The sequence below is a fragment of the Callospermophilus lateralis genome, chromosome 2 (assembly GCF_048772815.1).
Source record: "Callospermophilus lateralis isolate mCalLat2 chromosome 2, mCalLat2.hap1, whole genome shotgun sequence".
Lineage (NCBI taxonomy): Eukaryota > Metazoa > Chordata > Mammalia > Rodentia > Sciuridae > Callospermophilus > Callospermophilus lateralis.
Genome location: NC_135306.1, coordinates 203,688,895 through 203,713,673, shown reverse-complemented (window position 1 = coordinate 203,713,673; position 24,779 = coordinate 203,688,895). Strand labels below are relative to the sequence as shown.

Below are 24,779 nucleotides of genomic sequence, written 5' to 3'. Positions count from 1 at the left end.
TCCTGGGGTCTGGGAGGAGATAGGGAGCTGCATAGGACGTGGAGGCGGCGCCGGGGTGACGGTGGAGAGAAAAGTCCGGGTCTCTCCATTTGTACCGAGGGCGCGGCGCCTGCTTCCTGAGTTGCGTTCGGAGCGCCGGGGGCCCCGATCCGCGGAGAGGCCAGGGGCGCAGAAGCAGGGCGGGCTGCAGCCGGCGCCCGCCGTCGAGGAACCGGAGACCCGGACTGCTGGGCGCGGGGCTCTCGCACGGGGGCGGCGGCGGCCGGGCGGGGCGCGCACGTGTGTACACGAGTGCGTGGGCCCCGCCGGCGGGCCGAACTACAAGTTCCAGGGTGCCCAGCGGCGCGCCCGGTTTTCTGGCCGCTCCGCCCGCCGGCTCGAAGCAGGTCGCCACGGGCTGGCACGCGCCACCCGGTCCCCGAGTAAATAGGGAGAGACTCTCCCGAGCACCTTAAATAGAGTCCAAGTGGGCGGGCAACTGCCCCGCGCAGCCTGCTCATGTCTCTGCTGAGCCGAGTGTCCCGCCGCCTGGCACAGCTGCGCGCGGCGGGGCAGCTGCTGGTCGCCTCGCGCCCCCGGCCCGGCCCCTCGGGTCCCACGCGGACCCGCAGCAGTGCGTGCGGCCCTCCCGCGTCCCTGGGTGCGCACGGCCCCCGCGCGCGGACCTCGGCGGGAGTTGGGGCTTGGGGGGCGGCGGCGGTGGGGCGGAGACCCGGGGTGCGCACCTGGGCCCCCCTGGCCATGGCGGCGAAGGTGGACCTGAGCACCTCCACCGACTGGAAGGAGGCAAAATGTAAGTGGAAGCGCGAGGGGCGAGGGTGGCCCACGTGGGTCTCCCGATTGGTCAGCACCCCGGAGCAGCCCCTTCCACCAGGAGACCTGGGGAAGTTGAGGCTGGGTCTGCCCTGAGTCGGACACCTCCCCCACTCGCAGCCACGCCCCCTGCCCGGTGCCCTGCCCCACGCACCGGTTCACAGAAGACCAGGTCGAGTCTCCTGTCAGAGGCAGTGTGAGGACCGCGGCCAAACCTCTGGAATGGGTCGCTGGGTACTCCCAGAAATCATCTGGGACCTACCACCTTAGTCCATTGTGCAGAAGGGAAACTGAGGCCCAGGGCCAGAACCCACTTCCCCAAGGTCACTCCTCGAGTTAAGTTGAGCTGAAGTTAGGATACTGACCTCCCCATACTTGTAGTTTGGTTCTCAAGTGGTGGCATTTGAGACCAAGTGGAAATAGCTCTGGGGCAGGCCGTTCATCTAGGTGGTCAGATAGCCCCACAGAGTGACCTCCTAGGCAGGACTGCCCTGCTCTTAGCACCGCCCTGCTTAGGGCCTTCCTGGGTACGGTCTGGTACTCTTTTGTCCTCATTGTTGGCTTCTGGCCACTTGCAGCTGTCTGTGCCGCGTTCCTGGGGGCAAGGAGGTTAGGGGGCTGGGGAGCAGACGGAGATGGGGCGTGGCTTGTGAGAACCTTTGACACCTTCCTTCTGTCGCCGCCAAGAATCAAACTACTCTTCCCCCTCTGTCCCTGCCACAATTTATGGAGGGGCCATGAATCCCTGGACTGGGAAGGGGACTAGGAGCTCCAAATAGCCCTGTTGGACTGTCCAGCTGCCCCTGCCCTTCAGGGCCTGCCCCCTGGGCTCTAGTGACGACTCCTGGCCGGGTCCTCTTTCAAAAGAGCAAGAAAGGCGCCTCATTGGCTGGGCTGCTGGTGGGTGTGGCCATGGGGCAGAGCCAGCTGGCCTGGGCCTGGAAGTAAAAGGAAGGTGGCTATCTTGGGGCTGGCGACAGTAGCAGTAGAAATCAAAGTGATTTATTGCTGTCATTTGGATTGTGTTGTATACCCTGGATCCTGAAACACCTGCTGTACTCACTGGGAAAACTGAGAGGCTGTCACACTGTCAGCCCTTGTCCTAACCACCCCTTAGGGCAGGAGTAGGGGTGTCAGAGACACCTGGCAGGGGAGTCACTGTCCTCTCAGGGAGCCACTCTTTGTCAGAGAGGCGCAAGCCAGGATGGTGGGAAAGAACTGGGGGAGACAGGTAGTCCCTTGCACTTGTTCTGGGGTCAGCTGCGGCTCTGAGGAACCAGGCCCTTTTCCTCCCAGCCCCCCATTCCTTGGTACCCTTGAAAACAGCTGGACTTGTGGAAGCTGGTGGAGCCCGAGGTGCCCAGGCTGCTGTGGCGTCGGAGGGCTCTTTCCTTTGCTTGGAGCTGGGATTTCCAGCCATTATTTTGGCAGATTGCTACTGAGCATCTTCTCTGTGGCAGGTAGCCCCGCAGTGCCGGGGATTTGGTGGTGAGTGGCACAGGCACGGGCCTGCCCTCACGGAGCTCATACAGGAGACTCAGTGTCAGGTCTTGTCAGTGCCAGGAAGAAGCTAGAGGGGGCCACTGAGCTCGGGGGGCAGGGGGGCTTCTCAGGGAAGGTGGCCTGAACTAAGTGAGCCAGATGGGAAGACGCTGGCTGGGCCCATCATTCCAGGCCCATTGTTGAGTGACAGCTGGTCAGGCTTAAAGGACCTGGGGGTCTCCTGCCTCTAACCCTAACCCCCACCCCAGAAGCCCACTCACAGCAGCACGCAGGTAGGTGTCTCCACCAAGGTGTCAGTGGCTCGTGGGTGAGGTGCAGAGCTCTTGGTGTTTGGGCCTCTGTTGCTGCGTAAGAATCACCCCAGGCAGTGGGAACCAGTCGTTCGGGAGGCTGAGGCAGGAGGATCGAGAGTTCAAAGCCAGCTAAGACTCTGTGTCTAAATAAAATATAAAAAAAAAAGGGGGCCGGGGCCGGGGCTGGGGGTCTGTGGTAGAACATTGCCTAGCGTGTGGGAGACCCTGGGTCCAGTCCCCAGTACTGCAAAATAAACAAAAAACAAACAAACAAACAAATAAATAAGGTGATCTGAACTTTTGTGACAAGACAGCAAATACATATTAACTCAGAGTCTCTGAGAGTCAGGACTGGGAGTACCCAAGCTGGTGTTTGTGGCTCAGGGTCTCCCTTAAAGTTGTGGGGGTCCAATTAGGGCTGGAGGAGTGATGCCGATGACAGTGGTGGGTTAAAGCCTCAGTTCTTCATCCTGGGGACCTCCCCATAGGGCTCTTGAGTGTCGTGGGACATACCAGCTGGCCTCCCCCAAAGCATAGGGGACAGAGGAGACCGAAACGGGAGCTGCAGTCCCTTTTGGTGGCCTAGTCGTCAGAGTCCCTCACGGCCTCTTCCCACTTTGTTCTGGGATCCAGAGTTGAGTCCGGGAGCCTGGCCACTCTCCAGGGAGGGAAATCAGGGCCCAGGCCTTGCCTGTGCTGGGTGAGCGCTCTACCCCGAGCCAACCCAGACTCTGCCTTCTGAACAGAAGTGTCCTGCCGGAGGTCAGCAGAGCTGCCCCAGCTAGACTGCCCCTAACTGGAGTCTGCCCATGGTCCTCAATGTCCTATAGTTGTTTTCATTATATTCAAACTGCATCTGGAGCTGAGGTCAGTCACACAGCAGAGTGCGCGGAGCACACAGCTCTTGGCGAGCTATGCATCCATGTACGGCGCTCCTCCGGCTGGTGGCCAGCGCACTCCCACTACCCCTGAGAAACCCTGGGAGGCCGTCACTCTTCTCACTGTCTGTTTTATGTCTTCTTGAGCTCTGTGGAAACAGCATGGCCAGCTCCTTTTACTCCATGATTGTGTGATCTGTGAACATCATCGGGTGAAGCAACAGTGTGTGGTTGTCTTTTTTACTACTGTCTAATATTCCATCCTAAGGATGTACCATGGTTTACCTGTTTTTCTCTTGATGGGCATTTCTTGTGGATAAAACTTGCTCTGAACATTTTTGCATATATCTTTGATGGACATGTGCTCTCATTTCTCTCAAGAATATAACTAGATAGGCCTCCAAACGCTTGTCAGCTTGCCTGATATGATTGGCAGTAACCAAACTCACAAGAGACTGATGTGTAGGTCAGAGGAAGATGTGCAGTTCATGAGTGGGGAAACAGAATGCCAATGGGCTGAAACCCACATGTGCTTGGGCAGGGGTGCCTCTCCCTGTGGAAAAGCCATGCAGAAGCCAGATGGTAGCCTTAGGCCTGCTCAGCAGTGCGTGTTCTCACCCAGGGGTGGGTGGAATGGTTTTGGAAGCTAGTCCCAGGACAGGATGGCCAGCTTCCTTCTTGGGAGGGGACCCACTGCCCACTGAGAATCTCCTCACCTGGTTGGCTGCTCAGTATTTCAGTCCGTGCCGTGTGGAGTGCGTGCTCTGAGCCTGGGCCCAGGGTGCTCCTGCACACAGCCCGGTTTGTTCGCCTCCACATTCATCACCCACTTTTCCGGTCCGTAAAGACCTCAGGCCGGTCTTGCTGGCTGGGAGTCCATACTCTGGCAGTGTCCGATCTCGCGGCCCAGGCATTCACTTCTCTGATTCGGTCGTCTCAGTCCTGGAGCGCCACGTTGATCCCCCTGGTGCCTTTCCACCGTGAGACCGAGCAGAGAGCCACTTGGAAAGGTGCTTGGGTGTGAGGGGCCTTAAGGCAGAACTCTTGGGGACACCTGAGGCCTGCTGTGTCACTGCAGGAGGGGCCTGGTCTTGTCTTCTGGTGCTGACCTGTACATGGGGGCAGAGCTGTGTGCTAAAGGGAAGGAGCATGGGTGTCACTGGACCTGGGTGGGCCCAGTGCTGCTGCCCCTGCTCCCTGTCTGTGAGATGGGATGGAGACCACATCAGCGGCGACGGCCTGCAGAGGGTCCCGTGGCCCCGCTTCCTGGTCGTCTCGCTCAGGTCCATTTTGGGCACAGTGACACTGGCTCCTGCAGACCCTGTCCTTGCACGTTCTGAGCCTCACTTGCCCCGCCCCAGGTGGCTTGAGGGAGGGCTCCTGTTCTCTAGCCCAGATCCCCACGGGCAGGGGCCAGGGCTAATTCAGGCCCCGCGGGAGCTCATCGGAGTGATCATGTGTCTGATGTGGCTGCTGAACCGGCAAATGCTCCAGGCACACCTGGGAATGGGGGGTGATCTTCCATCTGCCCAGATGCAGCTTGGCATGTCCCCCTGTGGGAGGAGGCAAGCAGGAAAGCTCTGAGGAGCCCTGTGCCCTGTCCCCATCACTCCTGCCACAGGCTTTGACAAGCCCTGCTCCTGGGGGACCTCGGGTACAGGTGATTAATGCCCCTGCCACTGAGTCTAACTGCCACCTTGTCATGAGCACCGGGCATTATCAGCCCTTCCCGCCTGGCCTCCTCTAGAAGGCCCGCCCCGTCCGGCGGAGCGCCATAAAGACACTTCTTAAAACACATCATTGGCTTCTCGCTTTCCCAGCGCGCTTTATGGCCCGGCGGAGCTGCCCCCGCCTGCCTGCCTTTCCTCCCGCCAGCAGCGGGGAGCCTCATCTGGGGTCAGCCCCCCATCAAAATTTACTGCGAACATCTTTTTACAACACCTGTCTCAGTGAGCTGTGAAATACTCTCGCCTCTTCAAAAATGAAGGAAAATGAAAATGCATGTTTTACATCTTTTATTAAAAAAAAAAATAAAACTCACTTGTGCTTTACATCTGCATCTGTCCTTCTGATGGGAGGTGGAATATTCTAGATGTGAGGGGCAAGTGCCCAGCCCAGTGCTTCGGGCCTTTTGAGGTGTGCACGCGGGGGCCTGAGACTGGCACAGGATGACAGATGTCCCCAAGGTTGGCACCCTGCTGGCTGGTGGCAGAGCCAGGGGGCTGTCTCCGGGAAGAAGTGGCATCTTTGGGACTTTGGTAGGGAGAGGAGGTCTTTCGGCTTTGTGTCACTTAGACCAGGCTTCTGTTAATGGGGAGGACAACCCTGTCTCAAGTTCCTTTCACTTGTGTGACCAGAGGCAGATCCTGTTGCCTCTTCTGTAAAACAAGGCGGTGACCAAGGTCAAAGTCAGAAATAAGTGAAAACAAAGGCAAATCTGTCTAGGAAGCAGGGAAGGGAGAGGAAGGGTGGTGGGGAAGGGACTTCAAAGGAAGAGCAGCATCCCAGGCAGAGGACACAGCAGGTACAAAGGCCCTGAGACAGGGAACCATTTGGTTGTTTTGAATGGTGAGTGATCTGGTGGGAGATGGGTGGGAGCTGTCACTGGGGCACTGGTGTTTGAGCTTTTACAGAGGAGGGACAGGATCTGGCTTATGTTCCTAGGCTCCCTGGGCAGCTGTACAAGGAATGGGATAAGGGGTGATGTGGGCTGGGCATGGTGGCGCATACCTGTAATCCCAGCGGCTCAGGAGGCTGAGGCAGGAGGATTGTGAGTTCAAAGCCAGCCTCAGCAATTTAGTGAGGCCTAAGCAACTTATCGAGACCCTGTCTCAAAATAAAATATCAAAAGAGCTGGGGATGTGGCTCAGAAGTCAAGCACCTCTGAGTTCAAACCCTGGTATCAGAAAAAAAGTGAGGGGATGATGTGGAGTTGGGGGACCGGCTGGGGATGGAGCCGTCGGTCCAGGGTGTGGTGGTGGGGTCGGCCCCAGGGGCGTCAAGGGGATAAATCTAACAGGCTCATAGCTGGATGGGATCTGGGGGTAAGAGGAAGGGGAGGGAAAGACCTTTGGGCCCAAGGAAGGAAGCGGGAAAGGAGAGCTGTGAGAAAGCACGGATTTGGGGAAGGAGTAGAGTTCTGCTTTGCCGATGTGACTTTAAGGGGTGAGAGCAGCCAGGGCCTGGGAAGGGCCCAGGGGTCAGGAGGGGCTGGAGGTGTGTGAAGAGAGGCTGGATCCGTGGAGATAATGTGGGGGCCTAGGGAGGTGCAGGTTGAAAGAAGAGGTGAGGCAAAGGGGGGATTTTCTGTCCATAGGAGGACACGTGGCAGGTGACCTTGACCTTGATCTTTCTTTTAATATATTTTTTAGTTGTTGATTTATTTATTTTTTATGTGGTGCTGAGGATCGACCCCAGGGCCTCACACATGCTAGGCAAGTGCTCCTGAGCCTCAACCCCGGCCCGACCTTGATCTTTTAAAATTTTCCCTGTGCACCCAGGGTCCTGTGCATGCTAGGCAAGTGCTCTACCTCCCAGCTCCTCCCCAGCCTGACCTTCATCCTGATGGAGAAGCGGGGGGGGGGGGGGGGGGGACCCCTGGGTGGGCTTAGGGAAGTGTGGGAGGGCCCAGGGGAGCTGCGAGGGCTGGAAGGCAGCCGGGCAGCAGCCGGGAGGAAGGACCTTCATGCCTGGTGACCCGAGGGAGGGAGGAGGAGGTATGGCGGAGGCAGCATCTGATGGCCGCCTGTTTTCTGTGGCTGGAGCAGGAGTAGGGGAGCTGGCTGGGGAAAGGGGGGGCACTCCCAAAGTAGCAGCTGGAGGTCTGGGCAGAAGGTGCTGCAGAGGGAGGTCAAGAATTTGCAGGAGCCCTCTGCTTGGAGGTGGGGCTTTCCTCCAGTGATCTGCAGCTCCTGGGGACAGAGCAGAGAAGCTGGATCACTTCCTTCCAGAAGGTTCCCTGCTCTCCCCTTTTTCTCAGTCAGACTCTGAACCTCACCTTGCCTTGTGCCCCTGGGCCGGATGCTCAATAAATATTTATTAACTGATCTGCATTCAAACTGCCAGTGAGGGACAGAGCCTGGCTCAAGGCCAGCCTCTCCTCTAGGACCTTCCTTGCCCTCAGTGGTGCCACCTGCCAGCAGACCCGCCTTTCACCGGGTACCGTGCTAGCCCAGCCCACTTCTCATTGGATGCTAGAGGCGACTTTCCAGACCCCGGGGGGGGGGGGTGGGGTGGGGGGTTCATTTGTTTGTTTATAGTCTTGCCTTGTTGCCCAGCTGCTCTCAAACTCCAGGGATGGTGCTGCTCAGCCTCCTGAGTTCCTGGGCTGCAGGTGTGCTCCCCTGTGCCACACCCTTGTTTTAGAGAAGAGGGCTTGGAGGCTTCAAGCCCAGAGGGTTGCTTGAGCTCCTTGCAGCCTCAGTCGCCCCACACACTAAGAAGGGGGCAAGTGGGAGCCCTGGAGGCTTCTCAGTCTGCTGCCATGTGTGCCCGGGGGAGGGCAGTCCTTTGAGAATAGGGTGCAGGAGGATGAGTGTGAGGGACGCTGAGGTGGAGGGGCCTTTCTGTCCCCTTAGAGAGAACAAAGAGGGGGCTGGGGCTGGGGCTCAGTGGTAGAGCACTGGCCTAGCATGCACAAGGTCCTGGGGATTACTGGGAAGTAAGTAATCCCCCCAAATTGGTGGCACACTTTGCAGTCTGTCCTGGCATCCCTGGGATGGGTTCAGACCTTAATAAGCCTTGGGGGCTCTGCAGCTGATCATCCTTCATGCCTGCCCTTCCTTCTCCTCCATGTTCCCCAGGCCCCAGGGTTCTGTTATCCCCTTTCCTGCCCATCCCTTTGCAGCACATCTCAGAGTTTGAGTTGCTTGATGGTGTGATGCCTGCCTTCGCCTCGGTGTCCCCGGCTGGATTTTAGATCCCACAGGGTCTCTTCTGCCACATTTTGCATAACCCCAGGGCCCAATCTGATGTTGTAGGTGCCCAATAAATGCTTGTGGAAGGGGCCAGGAAGTGGCTGCCAGAAAGTGTGGCTCTGGCTCTGGCCACGGGTAGGCAGTGTGGGGGTTCTGCTGGCCTGAACAGCAACCCCCCACAGCTGTGAGCAGACTCAGAACCCAGCCTCTCTGTGACTTATGTCAAGCCACGCTCTTGGCATCCTGGGGGTGTTGTCACCAGAGCCACCAGTGGGCGGATGAGGAGACAGACAGAGGCTTGGATGGATGGACTAGATGGCCTTGGCAGTGAGAGGCCATTCCCTGGGGACCCGCCTGTCTGTTGAACACCTGCTCCCCGCCATTTCCATGGAAGCCTCCAGGAGGCTCCCATCCCTCTTTCAGCACCTCGTCTAATTGCTGCCCCCTCCAACCTATTTTCTGATGCTTTTTGACTTCCCTGATGTGGTCTTTTGCCGGGAGTTGTGACTCCACCCCCCCCACCCCCGCAGGCAGGCAGAGGGGCTGCTCCATCAGGGGGCCGGGCTGGGCCGGGCCTAGGTGTGCAGGCATCCTGCGGCCGGCAGGAGGAGCCCGTGAGCCGCGAGCAGGGACCAGCGCTGCCCCGCAGAGAAGCCCCGGAGCTGGGCTCTGGGTTTTCTGCCGGGTGTGGCCACAGGGATGGCCCAGCCCAGGAGGCGGGGCTGCAGCAGGGGACCCACCCCGCAGGCCCGGAATCCATGAGTAGGTGGGGCCCTGGCTCCCCACTCACTAGCTGTGTGACCACGGGTGGCCTCCCAACTCCCCAGGCCCAGAGTCCTAATCTGTAGAATGGGCAAAAATCCGTGGGATGCCCTCAGTCAGTGCCGGGGGGATGTTGACAACAGGTGCCAGATCTGCTTGGTTCTGTGGCACTTTGAGGACAGTTCTCCTGCCATTCCCAAGTCATGATGTTGAGGTGACCTTGGTAAGGTAACAGAGGGCGCCCACCTCCTGGCTTACGTGTGAGGTGGCAATTATTCTGCTAGGGAAGTCTGAATCCTCTTCTGCAAAAGAGGAAATGAGGGACCCACAGAGATGGGGACACGGCTGGAAAGCGGCCACACTGAATTCTGAACTGAGAGGTCCAAGGTGTCCAGCAGTCCCCCAGCCTCCCCTCCCCTTGGACCAAAGAGATTGGGGCAGGATGTTCTGGGGACTCTCGGACACTCACCCCTAGGATGTGTCCTCCCACTGGCTGTGGGAAGGACAGCCTGGAGGGCGAGAGTGCCCTGGACTGCCCCTCCCTGACTCTCCTCCGTGCCCGCCCCGCCCCTGCAGCCTTCCTGAAGGGCCTGAGTGACAAGCAGAGGGAGGAACATTACTTCTGCAGGGACTTCATCAGGCTGAAGAAGATCCCCACGTGGAAGGAGACGGCAAAAGGTAGGCCCTGCCACGGCCGGCCCTGTGCCCTTTGGCTGTGGCCCCTTCAGGCGTGTGGCCTGGGAGAGTCATGCAGATGAGAAGCATCCGACGGCATGGACAGGTGGAGGGCTTGCTGTGTGTGGGACTCTGCCGGTGGGTGTCACCTCACTTAATTATTACACAGCCTGAGACCGGTTTAGTTTTTATTCCCCCGACACCACTGGGAAGCCAGCTCCAGGCCATATAAGCCACCTGCCCCTGATTACTTGGTTGTCGGGAGCCAGGTTTGAAGCTTGCTTGCAGTGGGGGGGTGGGCTGGTGAGCTCCCGGACTCTGCGAATGCTGGCCTGGTAACCGGTAACCTGGGACAGGTCCCTTATCCCACCTACACCTCAGTTTCCACATCTGTCAAGTGGGGGTGGGCGGCACGATGTGCCTGCTCACCGTGTCATGAGAGGCCACAAGACCTTGTGTTGCGTCCTCACTCAGGGTGGGTGTCATCGCCAGCATCAGTGGTCACCATGCTGCAAACTGCCACAGTGGGGCTGCACCTGACCTGTGGGCCCTGCCTTGGTCACTCTGCAGGGGGGCCTCCCTGTGACCCCTGTGGCTCCTATCTATTCCAGGGGTGGCGGCAAAGGTCGAGGAGCCCAAGTTCAAGAAGGACAAGCAGCTCAACGAGAAGATCTCCCTGTTCCGTGGTGACATCACCAAGCTGGAGGTGGATGCCATCGTCAACGCCGGTGAGTGACTGGTCAGAGACCTGGTGGCTGCATAGCCTTCGCTCTGGTCTGCTGGGCTGGACTCGGGTGGGCGCCACCTGGCTCCACAGAGGCTCCCCATGGGGCGAGGAGGGCTGCTGGCGCCACCGGAGCGCAGTGCGTCGGCCACTTGGGCTCCTCTTCCCTTGAAACCCTGACCCGCTGTGTCGGGGGCGCCTCGCTCGCTGGGCCGCCTCGCAGCTCCGAAAGCCATTAGCGGCTGGCGAAGGGAGAAAGCCGGGCTGGAATGGTGCCGGGAGGCCCTGCCAGGAAGGCCGAGGCCCAGCCGGTCGTTCCGGGTGGGGGCTGCAGCCGCCCCCTCCTCTGCGTGGCCGCCCTGCCCCCTGCAGCCGGGCAGGTGAGGGAGCTGCGGAGCGGGTGGAGAGGCCTCCCGTGGCCCCTGGCAGCCCTCCAGAGCTTGGAAACGCGAGCTGCTGGCTTCCTGGTGTCCCTCGCCTCTTGCTGGCGTGGCAGTTTATTGTGATGATACAGAGGTGGGAGGCGGGAGGGAGGAAGGTGCCGCTCCTCTGCTGGGCCCCGGCTGTCTGGCTGAGTCGAAGGGCTCTGGGAAAGGACCCGGGTGCTCAGGAGTGGGGCGCCAAGGGCCGGCCAAGCTCCGCAGGTGCGCGGGGTGCTTCCCGGGGCAGGTGTGCTGCACCCCAGCGCTGGACACCTGCTCCCTCTCTCAGCAGACGCCGCACCCCTCATCAGAGGAGGGCGCCTCTTAGAGGCTGGTGACACCAGGGCAGGCCTTCTTGGTTTGGGCTCCAAGTCGTGAAGACCCTTGCCCCACCCATGCAGGGCCAGGGCAGCCCCGAGGTTCTGGAATCTCCTCCCTCTCACCGCTGGGCTTGACCTCAGTGCCAGAGAGGGGGCCAGTGGGGTTGTGCTGAGTGGTCCCAGTCCTCCTTAGGTGACTGGGCTTGCAGGGTCCAGGCAGAGGGGGCTGCTCATTGTGTCCCCTGTCTGGTCTGCAGTGTTTCCGGCAGTAGCATTGCTCAGCTGTCCTCCCATGGGGTCTGTGGAACTGCTCTGTCCCTGCACATGGCCTGGTGGGTGCACAGGTGACAAGTCACACAGAGGCAGGAGTTTCCACTCGGAGTGGCTAGTGGGGAGAGCTGGGTGGTCTTTGTTACTGCTGGTGGTTTTGGTGTATCTCCCTTGGGCCACTTGCCCTTGGTGGGTGGCAGCAAGGACTGTGAGTCTGTCTAGGCAGACAGAACTCAGACAGCCACTTCTGGGTTGGCAGATGTCCTGGAGGTCCAGGGAAGAAGAGCAGGGTCTTGTGCTGGGAGGGGCTGGGCTGACCCTGGGGGTGATCATGAAGGTCATGGGGCTGCCCAGTCATTGGCGAGCGTGCAGGAGGGGCCCTCTGGTCCTTTTCCTGCTGAGTTGTGGTGACCAGACGGAGACGCTCTCATGAGCTCCTTCCCAGCCCACTGGTGGACGGCTGTGTCGTGGACCATGGCGGAGGACCCTCGCGGGTATCAGCATGCTGCAGATGGAGCGGGCTGGGGGCTCTGGAGGCTACAGGCATGATTAATGGCCCTTCCTAAGTGCCCTGTGACTGGCCAGGCTGGGTGCAGCAACTTGTCAGCTGCTCATGAGAAGCACTCCACCACTGCTGCCCGGGGCTGGGGCGAGGGTCGTAGCTGCCTGTCCGTTTCCTCTCCTGCACAAGGGGATGGTAGGGGGGCACCCATGCCATGGGTGTGTGGTGTGTGCCAGCTCACACTGCTCCATCGAGGCCCTTGGCATCATCCTGAGCACCATCCCTGTCCCTAGGATGCCAGGCACTTTGCACTGCCTCCCTCCCCTGCAGGTGATGGCTTCCATCTCCCTCTGCTTGCCTCAGTTTACCCCACCCTGTTGGCCTGTTTTCCTGGGATCTCCTTTTTCTAGTCTCAGCCAAGAGGACCTAGAACTTGTCCTGGAACCACGGGGACTGGCTGAAGCAGGCCTTGGACATGGGTTCCCCTCCAGAGCCTGGGGTGCGGGGTGTCCTGGCAGCCCCAGCCCTGGTCAGACCTGCGAGTGGCGGGGGTCCTCAGTCTCGGGGTCCTGGCGCTGTGGCTCCGCCCGGCGTGCCGCCCGCCAGGGGGCAGCAGAGCTCGCGGCTGGGGCCAAGCCCATAAATCAGCCTGTTTATTAGCGGAATAAAAGTCGTCGGCAACGCGGGGCTTTTCGGGGCTGCATAAATCTGCGTCTGTGCCTCGTGAAACCCATATGTGCTTAATTCATATGTAAAGTTTCAAGCAGGAAGAGAATACGTGTCCATTAAATTCTATTTGACTTGATTATAATCATTAGCCGTGAATAATTGCTTCTCAGCGCCGACCGCGGAGCCACCACAATAGGCAAAAGGAGACAGCGATTATCTCGGGTGGGAATTTTTAAATCTTTATTTTTGAAGCCATGGGCAGTGCTGGCCCTGCGGGTGTCGGTGGCCCCCGGGACGGTGTGGGTGTGGGCTGGCTGGGCCTGGAGATCTGGATAGAGCTTCTGGATTTTGTGCGGAGGGGTCTCTCTTTGTCCCTGCTACCAGATGGGGAGGGGTGTCACTGGCTGGGTCTGGCTCAGGGACCCTTAGGGGAGGCATGGGGGGCTGTGAGGGAAAGGGGGATGGGGACTCCCAGGCTGTGGGCTTCTCCCTCTGTCTAGGGCCCAGGGGGCTTGCAGAGGGGACACCATGCCCCTCCCACTTCAGGGGGGGGAGGGGGACAGAGTCTCCACCCATAGGCCCCCTGCAGACTTTGGAAATGGGACTGTTTCCCACTGGCCACCTGGCATCCCAAGCCCAGCACTGGTTTTCACCCCACTTTATTGGTATTTGTGCTGCTGTGGGGGGCATGATGGTGGATGGGGGGCTTGTACATGACAGAGAGAGCTATGCCAGGTGGTACGCAGTAGGGGTGAGGTGGGCAGAGAACAGAGTGGGGTATCTGGTGGGTGGCAGGGCTTGAGGTCGCAGGAGCATACTTGGGGACAGACCTTCCAAGTCTGTGCAACAGTCACACCTCTGCCCTCCCCACGGACTGGTGGCCAAGGCCACTTGCTAGGGCAGTGCCTGGGAGAGTCTCAGGCTCCTGCCATCTGTGCCCGCCACAGCTCCTGCCCATGGGGGCATGCCACAACCATCTTAGTTAAATTGGGCTGCCATGCTGGCAAGATAAGCAGGGAGGCCCTCACCCACCCTGTTCTCGTCTGCCTGCTTCTCCAGCTTGGCCTGTGACCCCAGCACTGTGCCTTAGGGGAGCTCAGGTCTGGGGGTCTCCATCCTGGGAGCCCATGGCTTCCGAGTATCGGTGTCTGTTTTGGCCCTAGGGGCATGACCTTGGCCCAGCTGTCTCCACACCTGGAGCCTCTGCCTCCCAGGCCTGTGCCAGGCCCCTGTTCCTGACAGACAGCTAAGGCCCAGGCAGGAAATGTTTGGGGCACACAGACCGCCATTCTTGGTCAACCCAGGGGTCTGGCTCTCCAGTTTGGGCCTTGGGGACACAACGGACAATGTGGAGATGAATGTGATGCTTTGTGTAAAGACACAGGGGTCTTCCCCTTCAAAGCAGTCCCAGCCCAGCACCGTCACCGAGAGTGCAGAGTGCCATTGGTGCAGATGCCCAGGTGGGCTGGAACCCCAGCTCTCCTGCTGGCCCCTGCCCCCTCAGAGCCTCATCTGAAGAATGGCGTCCAGCTGGGCGCAGTGCGCCTGTAATCCTGGCAGCTTGGTAGGCTGAGGCAGGAGGATCACAGGTTCAAGCCAGCCTCAGCAACCTAGTGAGGCCCTAAACAACTCAGTGAGGCCCTGTTTCAAAATAAAAAAATACAGGCGCTGGGGATGTGGCTCAGTGGTTAAGTGCCCCTGGGTTCAATCTGCGGTTAAAAAAAAAAAAAAAAAAAGAATGGCACCCCGCCAGCCCCACGCCAGGGTGGGTGGGAGGATGACATGTGGGCCCTGCACAAGAGCCCGGGTAGATTAATACTGGGACAGTCGGGCCAGAGCAACTAAGTAGAAGATAATGTGAAAAAGCCTGGGAGGGAGGTCTGAATCAAGTGCCCCGTGCTGCTGCAGGGACCAATTAATTCCTAAGGAGGTGGCCGGAGGCGAGGTGGGTCGGGGAGGTCTTTGTGGGGTTTGGGCACCGGGCTGGCCGTGAAGATCCCGTGGGGTGACGAGTGGCCCCACAGGGGGACGGATAAGCCGCTTATTTATTTAAACTTCGGCGAGGAGTGGCGCTCGGCCGCCTCCAGTCCTGGGCTTGGGCAGACCTGCAGCCCTCATCCGGCCCAGGCTCTCCAAGCCCTCGCTTATCCCCCTGCTGCCCTCGTCCTGGCCGGGACCACTGAGTGGCCACCGAGCGGCCCCGCCCCTGCTCCCAGCTGTCCCCAGGCCCCTGCGGCTGAGTGGTGATTTAGAGACCGCCTTGATGGACTGGCAGGCAGGGGGGCCGCAGGGACGCGACTGCCTGGTGGGAAGTGATCTGACGCTAAACTGTCGCCGTAAATCGCTTTATCTGTCACTTCAGATTTAAATGTGTTTGCTGAGGCTTGCCGGCCGCGAGGCAGCCGAACCCTCTGGCAGCAAGCTAGGGCAGCACAGGCCGGAGTGGCAGGCGCGTGGCCGGCAGCGGCGGGCTGTACTAGCAGCTCCTGATCCTGCTGGGCCCTGGCTGCCTCCTCCAGGGATGCACAGAGAGAGGACGGCCAGGCGGGTCCTCAGCAGGTGGAGTAAGGCCACCACCGTCGCCGAGGGGTGGGCAGGGTCACCCCATGTGGGTATTCAAGCTGAGGAGCATGGGGAGAGCCATGACATGCCCTGCCTGGGCAGGTGACAGCCAGAACTGTGAGTGGTGGCCTTTGTCCATTCATCCGGCAAGCCTCCATGGTGGGCCTGCTGGGCACCATGGGGCGCCTGGGCCTCAAACACACTCAACCCCTAATCCCAACCCCAGTGGGGGGCAGAGGGCAGGCAGCAGCCCTGCCTGCAGGGGCAGGGGCAATCCTGAAGGCTGCCTGGAGGAGGGTCACTTGAGTTGGAGGAGTGTAGGCTGAGAGGAACACTGGGCAAGGCCATTCCAGGGGAGAGAGGGAGAGCACTGGCCAGGGTAGGTGGGGGGGGGTGCTGTGGGCCAGCTCTGAGGGGTTCTGCCTGTGCTGTGGCCAGGTCTTGAGTTGGGGGCACTTGGTCAGTGGTGCTGTGGGCATTTCCCTTGGGCTCCAGCCTGGGAGTGCGTGAGAGTGAGGACAGGAGTCCAGAAGTTGGGGGAAGATCTCCCCCAGGCCTCAGCTGCGTTCACTCCCTGTCCTGTAGCAGCCAGGAAACTGAGGCTCAGAGAGGGGAAGCAACTTGCCCAAGGTTACACAGCTAAATGGCGGCAGAGCTGGATGGAAGACTTTCCAGCGTGGGCGTGTCCTTCCTGACCTCACTGCTGGGAAGGTGAGGGGGCTGATGTTTGTCATGAGAACTAAACTAACATCTGGGGCTTGTTGGGGCTCGTTGACCCCATGAGGCCTTGTGGTGGGCTCCAGCTGCCCAGTTGTCCTGTGTTCCAAGTCCCCATCCTGGTGTGTACCATGGACCCGCAGGGCTGGGCTGCCTGTCACCTGCCTGTCTCTGAGTGTCTCTGTGCAGCGGTTGCCCTCCATTGCCCACATGGCCTGTTTTTGAGGCTGGGGCTAATATGTCCCCCATTTTGCAGACTAGGAGACTGAGACCCCTGCAGGGTCACGGCACTGGTCTTGGATCTGGGGCTTTAGCGGGGAGCGGTCGGCTCTGCTTTTACAGCAGCCCCCACCCAGGTCCAGTCTGGGAGCAAGGGGCAGAGAGGATGGGGAGGCAGTTGGGGGGCCTGGGGTCCAGGTGGCCCCCCTCCCCACATTAAAAAGCCCTGGACATCCAGGTACTGCCAGGACCTCGCTTGCACCGCTGCGGGCGGCGGGCGGCTCACTCCACAAGGTCGACCGTGGTTACATAAATTCATAAATGATGGATCTCCTGAATTATTGAGATGCCCTCCTGGGCTTGCAGGGCCTGGTCCAGTGAGCCGAGCCTTGTCCGGTGGGCGGGACTTGGAAAGCCCCTGAAGGTCCTTGCACCCCGAGGTCTTCCGCCAAGCCTCCTGCGTGTTGGCCAGAGCCTCCTGCTGCCCCCAGGGAATGGGAGAGGGACTCGGGTCCTGGACCCGGGAACCCTGTCCTGGATTTCAGTTCATGTTTTGTTGAATGACTGAGTGAGTAAATGCTTCTGGGAGTTGGGTCAGGTGGCACAGGGACTATGAGAACCAGTGACCTGCTGTGGGACCCCTTTCTGCTTCTGCTCAGCCCTCTGTCCACCCCGCTGGGCCAGAGGGTACTGACTGATTCACAAATGAGGATGGCGGCGGACATTTAAGGGCCCTCCCGTGGATCCTGGACCTCTGTGGGCCTCTGTGGGTGCGAGGTTTAGTAAGACACAGCCTGCCTGCAAGGCACCTACAGGCTTGGGGAGAAAGACAGGACAGGAACTGAAGCCCAGAGAGGGACAGTGACCTGTGCAGGGTCACACAGCAGGCACAGCAGAGCCTGAGCCCAGACTCCCCAGACTCTTGACTCTCGGCTCTGGGCCACTCTCTGTCCCTTTTCTCCTCGTCATGGTCACTCCTGTCAGAAGGCGTGTCCAAGGCTCATCCCACCATGGAGTGGCCGCCTGCTCCTGCATGAGCTGAGGGCCCCCAAGGCGTTCTGTCTAGCTCCCCCCACCCCTGTCCTTGAGGCCACCTGGCCTCAGCGCCCGCACCTGTGCTACGCCTGCCCGTGTCCCTGACGTGCTGTCCGAGCACTGAGCTGAGCAGGCCTGAGCCGGGGGATGTATGTGTTTTGAAATTAATGGGGACCATTAAACCGGCCAAGCATGAGAAGGGCTGGCGCTGCAGCCTTGGCGCGCTCTCCTGGAGGGACCCGCTCTCCTGGAGGGACCCGCAGAGCTGGGCACAGGGCTGCCCAGAGGCCTCAGGACTCCCCACGAGGCTGTGGCCTGCCTGCCTGTTTAAGAGATGGGCACCCTGTCCCTAGATGAAGAGGTCTGGCCACAGCCGCAGGTGGCGGCCAGGGTCCCCCGCCGCGGACTGTGTGCAGGGACATTGGTAGATGGGTTGAACTGAATCTTCTCGCCAGACCCTGATCTGGCTTCCTGGGTGAGTCCTGGGCTGGCCTCAGGGACACAGCACAAGCTGATTCAGGGGATCCAGCCCCTGGCTCCTCACCTCCCAGGCCGTCTGTTGGGTCTCCCTAGTGGGACACCTTGTCATTTGGACTTGGAGACTTGGGTACAAGTCCTAGCTTCAGTGTGTACTAGCTGTGTGACCTTGGTCAAGTCACTGAACCTCTCTGAGCCTCATCTTTCTTCTCTGTAAAATAGAGACAAGAGTGCCCAAGGGAGGACCCACCCCTGGAGTTGTTTGGTGGGCGCCATCCTTGCAGGGCTCAGGTGGCCTGGACTGTGGCTGCTCATGAGTCAGAATAGAGCTAAAATCCGGTTCTGCCACCAACTTGCACAAGTCCTGTCTTCCCGGGTCCACCTGCCAGTCTGCTGACGCTGGGTCTGGTCCCTGCGGGGAGCCCCGGGTGCCTGCACTCTGTGTCCTCGGAACAGCCAGAGCGGGCAGGGGCTACAGACTCGCTGGGTTTGGGGACCCTGGGGTGGACGCGGCCCGCGGGGTCTGCTGCTCTGTCGCTGGCGGGCAGGGAGGGGCCCTGCTATTTATATCCAGGCGGAGGCCGCGGGGAGGCCAGCAGGGCGCGGAGTGGGGCCGCGGGGGCGGACACGGCGGGGGCGGTCCTTCCCGGCAGCCCGGCCAGCCCGCGGCGTGACGCCCCCTCCCAGCAGCAACAGGTGGCCCCTGCAGCCGTCCTGTCCCTCCGCCCTCCTCCCGCTCTGGACCCTGCAGTCGCCAGGAGGAGGAGCGCGGCCACGTGGCCCCGCTGCCCGCCGTCCCCGCGCCGTCCCCGCGGCGTCCCCGCGGCGGCCGGCTGTTAGCATTGCCGCCTGGCTGTATTTCACGTTCGGCTTAAACACCATCAAACGCCACGTCCCTTTTGAAGAGCAAGAGCCACCTTGCTGAGGATGTGGAGGAGAAGCAGGAACATGAAAACCCACGAAGCAAATGGCCCAGAATTGACATTGGCGGCGGGAGCTAGGCGGCGAGGGTTGTCACAGGAGCTAAATCCTGCCGCGGCAGCGGGAGGCAGCCTCCCCCGGAGGCTCAGGCGGGCACTTGGCTGGGAGGGGCCTGGCCGCCCTGGGAGGGAATTCTGCGGGTCAGCTGGCCACCTCCCTGTCGGTGACCTGGACTCAGCCTGTTCTCTTCTTTATTTAGAGGCAGGAGCCACCCTGGTGCCAGGGAGGGCCGCTGGGACCCGAGGCTCTGGGGGTGGGAGGGTGGCCTGTCAGGGTCAGGCAGGACTCAGCTGGGTTCAAGTCCTGCCCTGGCCACTGCGAGCCCTGGTGACCTTGGGCAGGAGAGCCTTCCTCCTGAGCCTCAGTTTCCTCCTCTGTGAGCCTGGGAGTGAGCCCTCCCCAGGTGCTGACAGGCCGTGGGCGGTGCCTGGGACGCCTGACAGGTGGTTGGAGCTCAGTAAATGGTGACTGCTGTTACCGAGGAAGTGGGCGTGTGAGCTGCCATTGATTTAAAAAAAAAATGTTTAACCTCCTGGTTCCCACTGAAAAATAAGTACAATAGAACCAAGAATCCTTAAACAGGAAGGAAAAGAACCAGACAAGGCTGGGATGTAGCTCGGTGGCAGAACACTCATGGGTTCCGCCCTGGCACCAGAAAAACTTAGGCATTTATTTATTGACTCACAGTTTTGGTGCTGGGGATTAAACCCAGGGGTGTTCTACCTCTCAGCTACATCCCCAGCCCTTTTATTTTTGATTTTCAGATGGCGGTCTGGCTAAGTTGCTGAGGCTGGTCTTGAACTTGAGATCCTCCCGCCTCAGCCTCTCAGGCCTGTGCTACTACCACACCTGATGGAGCATCTCTTTAGAATGTGCCCTGTGCTCTTGGCCATAACTGCCGCCCTTCAGCCTTTCCAACCTCCTCTTGCCTGGTTCCTGGTCTTGGCCTTCTCTCAGCCCTACAGCCTGCTGCTTGGAGCTGGCGTCTGGTCTACCCAGGGACCATGGCTCATGCCTGCCTTGTAGTCTATGCTCCTGGGGGCTGCTTGGGGCTGCTTGGTTTCTGGCACCCTACCCTGGCTCCAGCCCAGATGACACTTCAAAACTAGAGTGAGTCTGAGCATGATGGTGTCTGCTTTTACTGTCCTAGACACCAGGGAGCTGAGACAGGAGGATTGCTCGAGTTTGAGACCAGCCTGGATAGTGTGGTAAGACTCTGTCTTAAAAAAATCTAAAAAAGGAGCTGGGGTTGTGACTTAGCAGTAGAGTGCTTGCTTAGCATGTCTGAGGCCCTGGGTTTGATCCTTACCACCAAATAAAAGTGAATAAATAAAGTGCCAGGTATTGTGTCCAACAACAACTAAATATATATATATATATATATATATATATATATATATATATACAGACTGAGCAAGTTTATTCCAACTGAATATGAGATGCAGCTTTGAGCTTCCTAGCAGCCAATATAAAAAGGGAAACAGCTGGGCCCAGTGGCACAAGCCGGTAATCCCAGGCCCTGGGGAGACTGAGACAGGAAGATTGCAAGTTCTAGCAAGACTCTGTCTCACAAAGAAAGAAAAGGGGGGCTGTGGTTGTAGCTCATGGCAGAGCGCTCGTCTAGCATGGTTTAGTCTCTGATACCAAAAAAGAAAAAAGAAAAAAAAGCACCCCACAAAACAGGAATTTTGGTTTCATAACTCCAAACTTGGAAGCCGATTTAAATTTTATATTAATATTAATGCTTCTTTCTCGTTCTACCCTGTACCTTTTTCTTGTCTCTCCTTCTCTGTGTGTGTGTTGCTGGGGATGGAACCACTGTCATCTTCTCCAGAGACCCCCCCACCCTCCCATGTGCCACTGCCCCCGAGGCCACTCTGCCCTGTCGCGTGCTGCTGTGTGGTGTCCACTGCCTGGTCTGGTGGCGCAGCCTGGCCTCTGGGCCTCTTGTCCTGCGCAGGCCCATGGGGCCTGCCGCTGCGGCTTCTCTCAGATGAGCCCGTGACTAATAAGGGCTGCCCCCAGGGGGGCCGGCAAAATCTTTCCCTCCTTAATATCGGAGTTTAAAAATGTGTCACCATCGATTTGAGGGAAAGACTTGTTCCTGCTGAGAAAAGCGGCCTGGAGATTCGTCTCGCCTTAGGAGCCACAGGCAGCTGCATAAATTCCAGCCACGGGGCTCCCCTGCCAGCGCCAGCCTCGGGCCCTGCCCACTGCTCCGGGCTGGCACCCGCTCCCCACCCTGCTGCTGGGGGGGGGCATCTGGGTGGAAGCCCCTTCCCCTGGCTTCTCTCCACCTCCCTGCAGCTGAGCAAGAGGCTGAGCTCCCGCCGAGGCCATGTCATAGGGTGTTTTGATTGCAGAGGGGGAGGGGAGAGGCTTCTGGGCATGGGCCCCTAGAAGCCATCTGTGTGTCCCCCCTGGTCTGGGGCACTCCCTAATCCTCCCTAGTCCTGTTGGTTGCACAGTAGATCTGTCCTTCCGGCAGGGTTTTTAGTCCCAGATAACTTCCGATTTTGTTGCGTCTTTTCCCTGAAGGGCCTCTTGGGGCCTTTTGGTCCATCCCCCTGCCTCCAGGTGGGCACTCCCCGCTGGCATGGCCTGCCTTTTGTGCCCTGTCTTCAGGTGGAGCCCAGCCTCCTGTCCTGCAGCTGCAGGAGGTGCCCTTGCCGTCTTTCTGGCTGCCATGGGCCCTGGCCACGTGTGTGGAGCCTCCTCCAGCACTTCTGAGCCTGGGACAACCAGCGTCATGACCTGGAGGTGGCTGCTGTTCCTTCTGCTGTCCCTGTTGGGAGGCCGTGTCGTATCCAGTCTTTCCACTGTTTCCTGGGAACTTCCTGAGATGGCTGAGGAGGAGTGGGCCTTGAGGGAACCTCTCTGGGTGTCCTCCTGGTTAGTGGCACAGTCACAGCCCAGGATGGGGGGTTTGGAGACAGCTGAGCTTTCCAGATCCCTACAAAGGCCCCATCCCCCTCCTGCCATTAAGAGGTCATGGTGACTGCTTTGGAGGTCATCACCAGAGCGTGGCGGGAGCAAGATGAGAGCTTGGCTGCCCAGGACACCCACTGGGCCGCCCTCCGCCTGGGTGGCCTCCTGCTCCCGCTGCAGCAGAGGTGACCTTGGCCAGCACCAAGGCCGTGGTCTGTGGCCTGGTCCTGGAGGCTACCCCAGGTGTCCTGCAGGGAGCCTAGTGGAGGTGGTCCAAGGGGTGGCCCAGGGTTGCCAGTGGCCCCTTTCCTTCCGAGGAGCCATAGAGCCGGGGACAGGGGAGCAGGGAAGGGCTAAGCAGGCAGTTTGCAGTCTTCTGGCTGCGTGGGCCCTGGGAACAGGTGCTGAGCGGTCATTTACCACCTGGTGTAGGGAAGTCTGTAGGCCAGCCCTGCGAGCCACCCCCAGCTGCAGAAAGGGCCTCCCGAGGACTCGTGGTAGCCATTACTCTGGGAGAGGAGGGGCTTTATTTCCCCTGTCTCCCTAAATGTTATTGCTTTTATGGGCTTTGGAAATCAGTTTTATGGTCTGCGTTGTTTGTCCACTGAAATGTGGATCATGCTGTCGAGGAGATGAACTCAGGGATGATTTGGGCCTTGAAAGGTCGTTAGGCGGGCTGGGGATGTGGCTCAAGCGGTAGCGCGCTCGCCTGGCATGCATGCGGCCCGGGTTCGATCCTCAGCACCACATACAAAGAAAGATGTTGTGTCTGCCAAGAACTAAAAAATAAATATTAAGAAAGAAAAAAAGAAAAGAAAGGTCCTTAGGCTGAGGGCAGGGGGCAGGGCTCCAGTGTGACACCCCCAGGCCAAGGTCACTCCTTAGGAACCATCATAACTGGGGCTGGGGACAAGGAAAAGATGTGCCAGGACTGAGGCAGGGGCAGGATTGTGCTGGAGCCTTGGCCTGAGGTCTTGGGGACCGGTGCCTCTTGTTGGATGGTCCCCACCGGACTGGCTGGTACGGTGGAAGTCTTTCCATCCTCCTCGATGCCTGTCGTGCCAACCAGCTCCCCTTGGGTGCCATCCCGGGCGCCCCGCCAGCCACTGGCAGTGTAGACTTCTCAGTGTGAGTAAAAATAGGCCCGCTGGGTTCCGCGGCCTGGCCGGGGCTCCCCCTACAGGAGGGGCTCCGTCTTCTGGCACAGTTGGCCTGTGGGGAGCTGGGAGGGTACAGACGGGGCAGGGGCATCCAGACACCTGCACGCATCTTCCTCCTTTTCCTGGGACCAAGGACCCTCCAGGGAGGTCCCAAGGCCCCCAGGAGAAGGCTGTTTCTCTCCTCCCCTCTGAATATGCGAAGAGCTCCTACAAATCAATAAGAAAAATGGGTGAAAGATCTGGACGGGCAGTTCCCGGTAGGAGGAAAACAAACGGCCAGTAAATAAGTACAGGGAGCAGAGCTCCCCGCGTCAGGAAGAGGCTAATTAAGTAAGGGCCATCATTCTTCACCCGCCAGGAGGCAGGCACTGGGGGTGTCCATGCAGGCAGGTGGGGTACAGGGTGGGGGTTGGGTCCCTTCTTGGGTGCTTCTGCCCAGTGGCACCCACCAGCTGGGCACATGGAGGTGCTCCCAAGTGCTCGCTCTAAGACAGCACATAGAAGTCCTCTCTGCTGGCAGGAGGGCCTTTCCTGTCCCCTCTGCCGCCTTCGCTTCCCCCACTGCACGGGCCACCACCACAGATGCTCCAGCAGGTTCAGCTCCAGGTCACCACGCCCCGGCTCCCTTGCTCTGGGGTCCACTCGCTCCCCTGGCTGTGGCTGGGCTCCTTTGGGGCCTGGCTTTCAGGGGAGGGGAGTGCTGCTTCCTTCTTCTGCTGGGACACTGCCGTGCCCGGGGACAACAGATGGAAAGAGACCCTGGAGTCGGTGGCTCTGGCGCTTACGGCTTCTGCACACACGCCTCTGGTCCTCGGTTGGGGGAAGGCGTCACCTTGGCTGTGACCTCACCCTCTGCGTGTCCCACTCACACCATCTGGCCTCGGTGCCCCTCCTGCCTTTTCTGGTGCCTTCCCTTCCTCCCCCTCCATTCCGGCCGTGTCTCAGACTGCACATTCTTGCTCACCTCCACAGGTTTCAGGGGTGATGCCCACCTCCGGCCTCCGTGGCCAGCTCTCGCCGTCCTCGAGGTCCTGGCTGAGAAGCCGTCTCCAGGAACCTGTCTCGAGCTGGCTGCGGTGTCCCTCTTGGGTGTCCCCTCATCCCACAGGTGCTGCTGCTTCCAGGGGGAGCAGGGGAGATGGCCGGGCACCCTGGTGTGCTACAGGGTCGCGAGCAGTGGTCAGCCCTGGGGGTGGACCCGTCAGGGCGTCAGGGCCAGGGAGCCCGGTGGAGCACTTCAGACGCTGGGGAGGGAGGATATGGGCCTGTGGCAGGGCTGCTCCTCTCTGCCAGCTCGTCCAGACTCCCTTATCTGCAGAGCCCAGAGTGGCCCAACCGCAGAGGAGCTGCCTTTGATGCGGAGCTCAAGGGGAGAGCGCGGGGAACACTTCACAGGGCTGCGGTCCTGGGGAATCTGGGTCTCCGAGTCCTTGAATCATCCTCGGCCCACCCACCCAAGTGGGAACCAGTCAGCAGGAGAGCTCGGCGGGCGGGCAGGCGGGGCGCCTAGCTCCTGGGGTGCTGGCAGCCTCCTCCCTTGGCTCCTCCCATCTGCGTCCTCCTTCCCCTGAGACCCACCCCGGCCCGTGCTGCATCTCTCCTTCTAGGCCCCCAGACAGAGGTGGGGCCACCTTGCTTCCTGCATTCAGAAGTATGGAATGATCAAACCCAGTCCGGGCCACTGACTAGGGCCCACCCTCTGTGGGGACAACAGGGTACAGTCCCAGGGTAAGTGATTAGCAGGAAGGCTTCCTGCAGGGCAAGGGGAGGAGCCTAGGACAGCCAGGTTCCAGCGCCAACCTCTTTCTTTTTTTAATGTATACATATATTTTTTGTGGTGCTGGGGATTGAACCCAGGGCCTTGTGCATGTGAGGCGAGCACTTTACCAACTGAGCTATGTGCCCAGCCCCTTTAAATATTTTTATTAGTTGATGAACTTTTATTTGTTTGTA

General features: G+C 59.7%; 1 protein-coding gene across 3 annotated transcripts in view; it reads left to right on the top strand.

Moving 5' to 3' along the window:
- Positions 1-355: 355 nt before the first annotated feature.
- The window catches only part of Macrod1 (mono-ADP ribosylhydrolase 1), a 141,998-nt gene continuing 117,574 nt past the window's right edge, over positions 356-24,779 (top strand). Inside the window, exons 1-3 of one of the 3 annotated variants that reach the window (XM_076847435.2) lie at positions 356-793; positions 9,742-9,843; positions 10,452-10,568. In XM_076847435.2, coding sequence (XP_076703550.1) covers positions 499-793; positions 9,742-9,843; positions 10,452-10,568 — 514 coding nt within the window. In that variant the 5' untranslated portion in view covers positions 356-498. The remainder of the gene's footprint in view (positions 794-9,741; positions 9,844-10,451; positions 10,569-24,779) is intronic. The other 2 variants (XM_076847434.2, XM_076847436.2) reach the window with 2 other exon arrangements.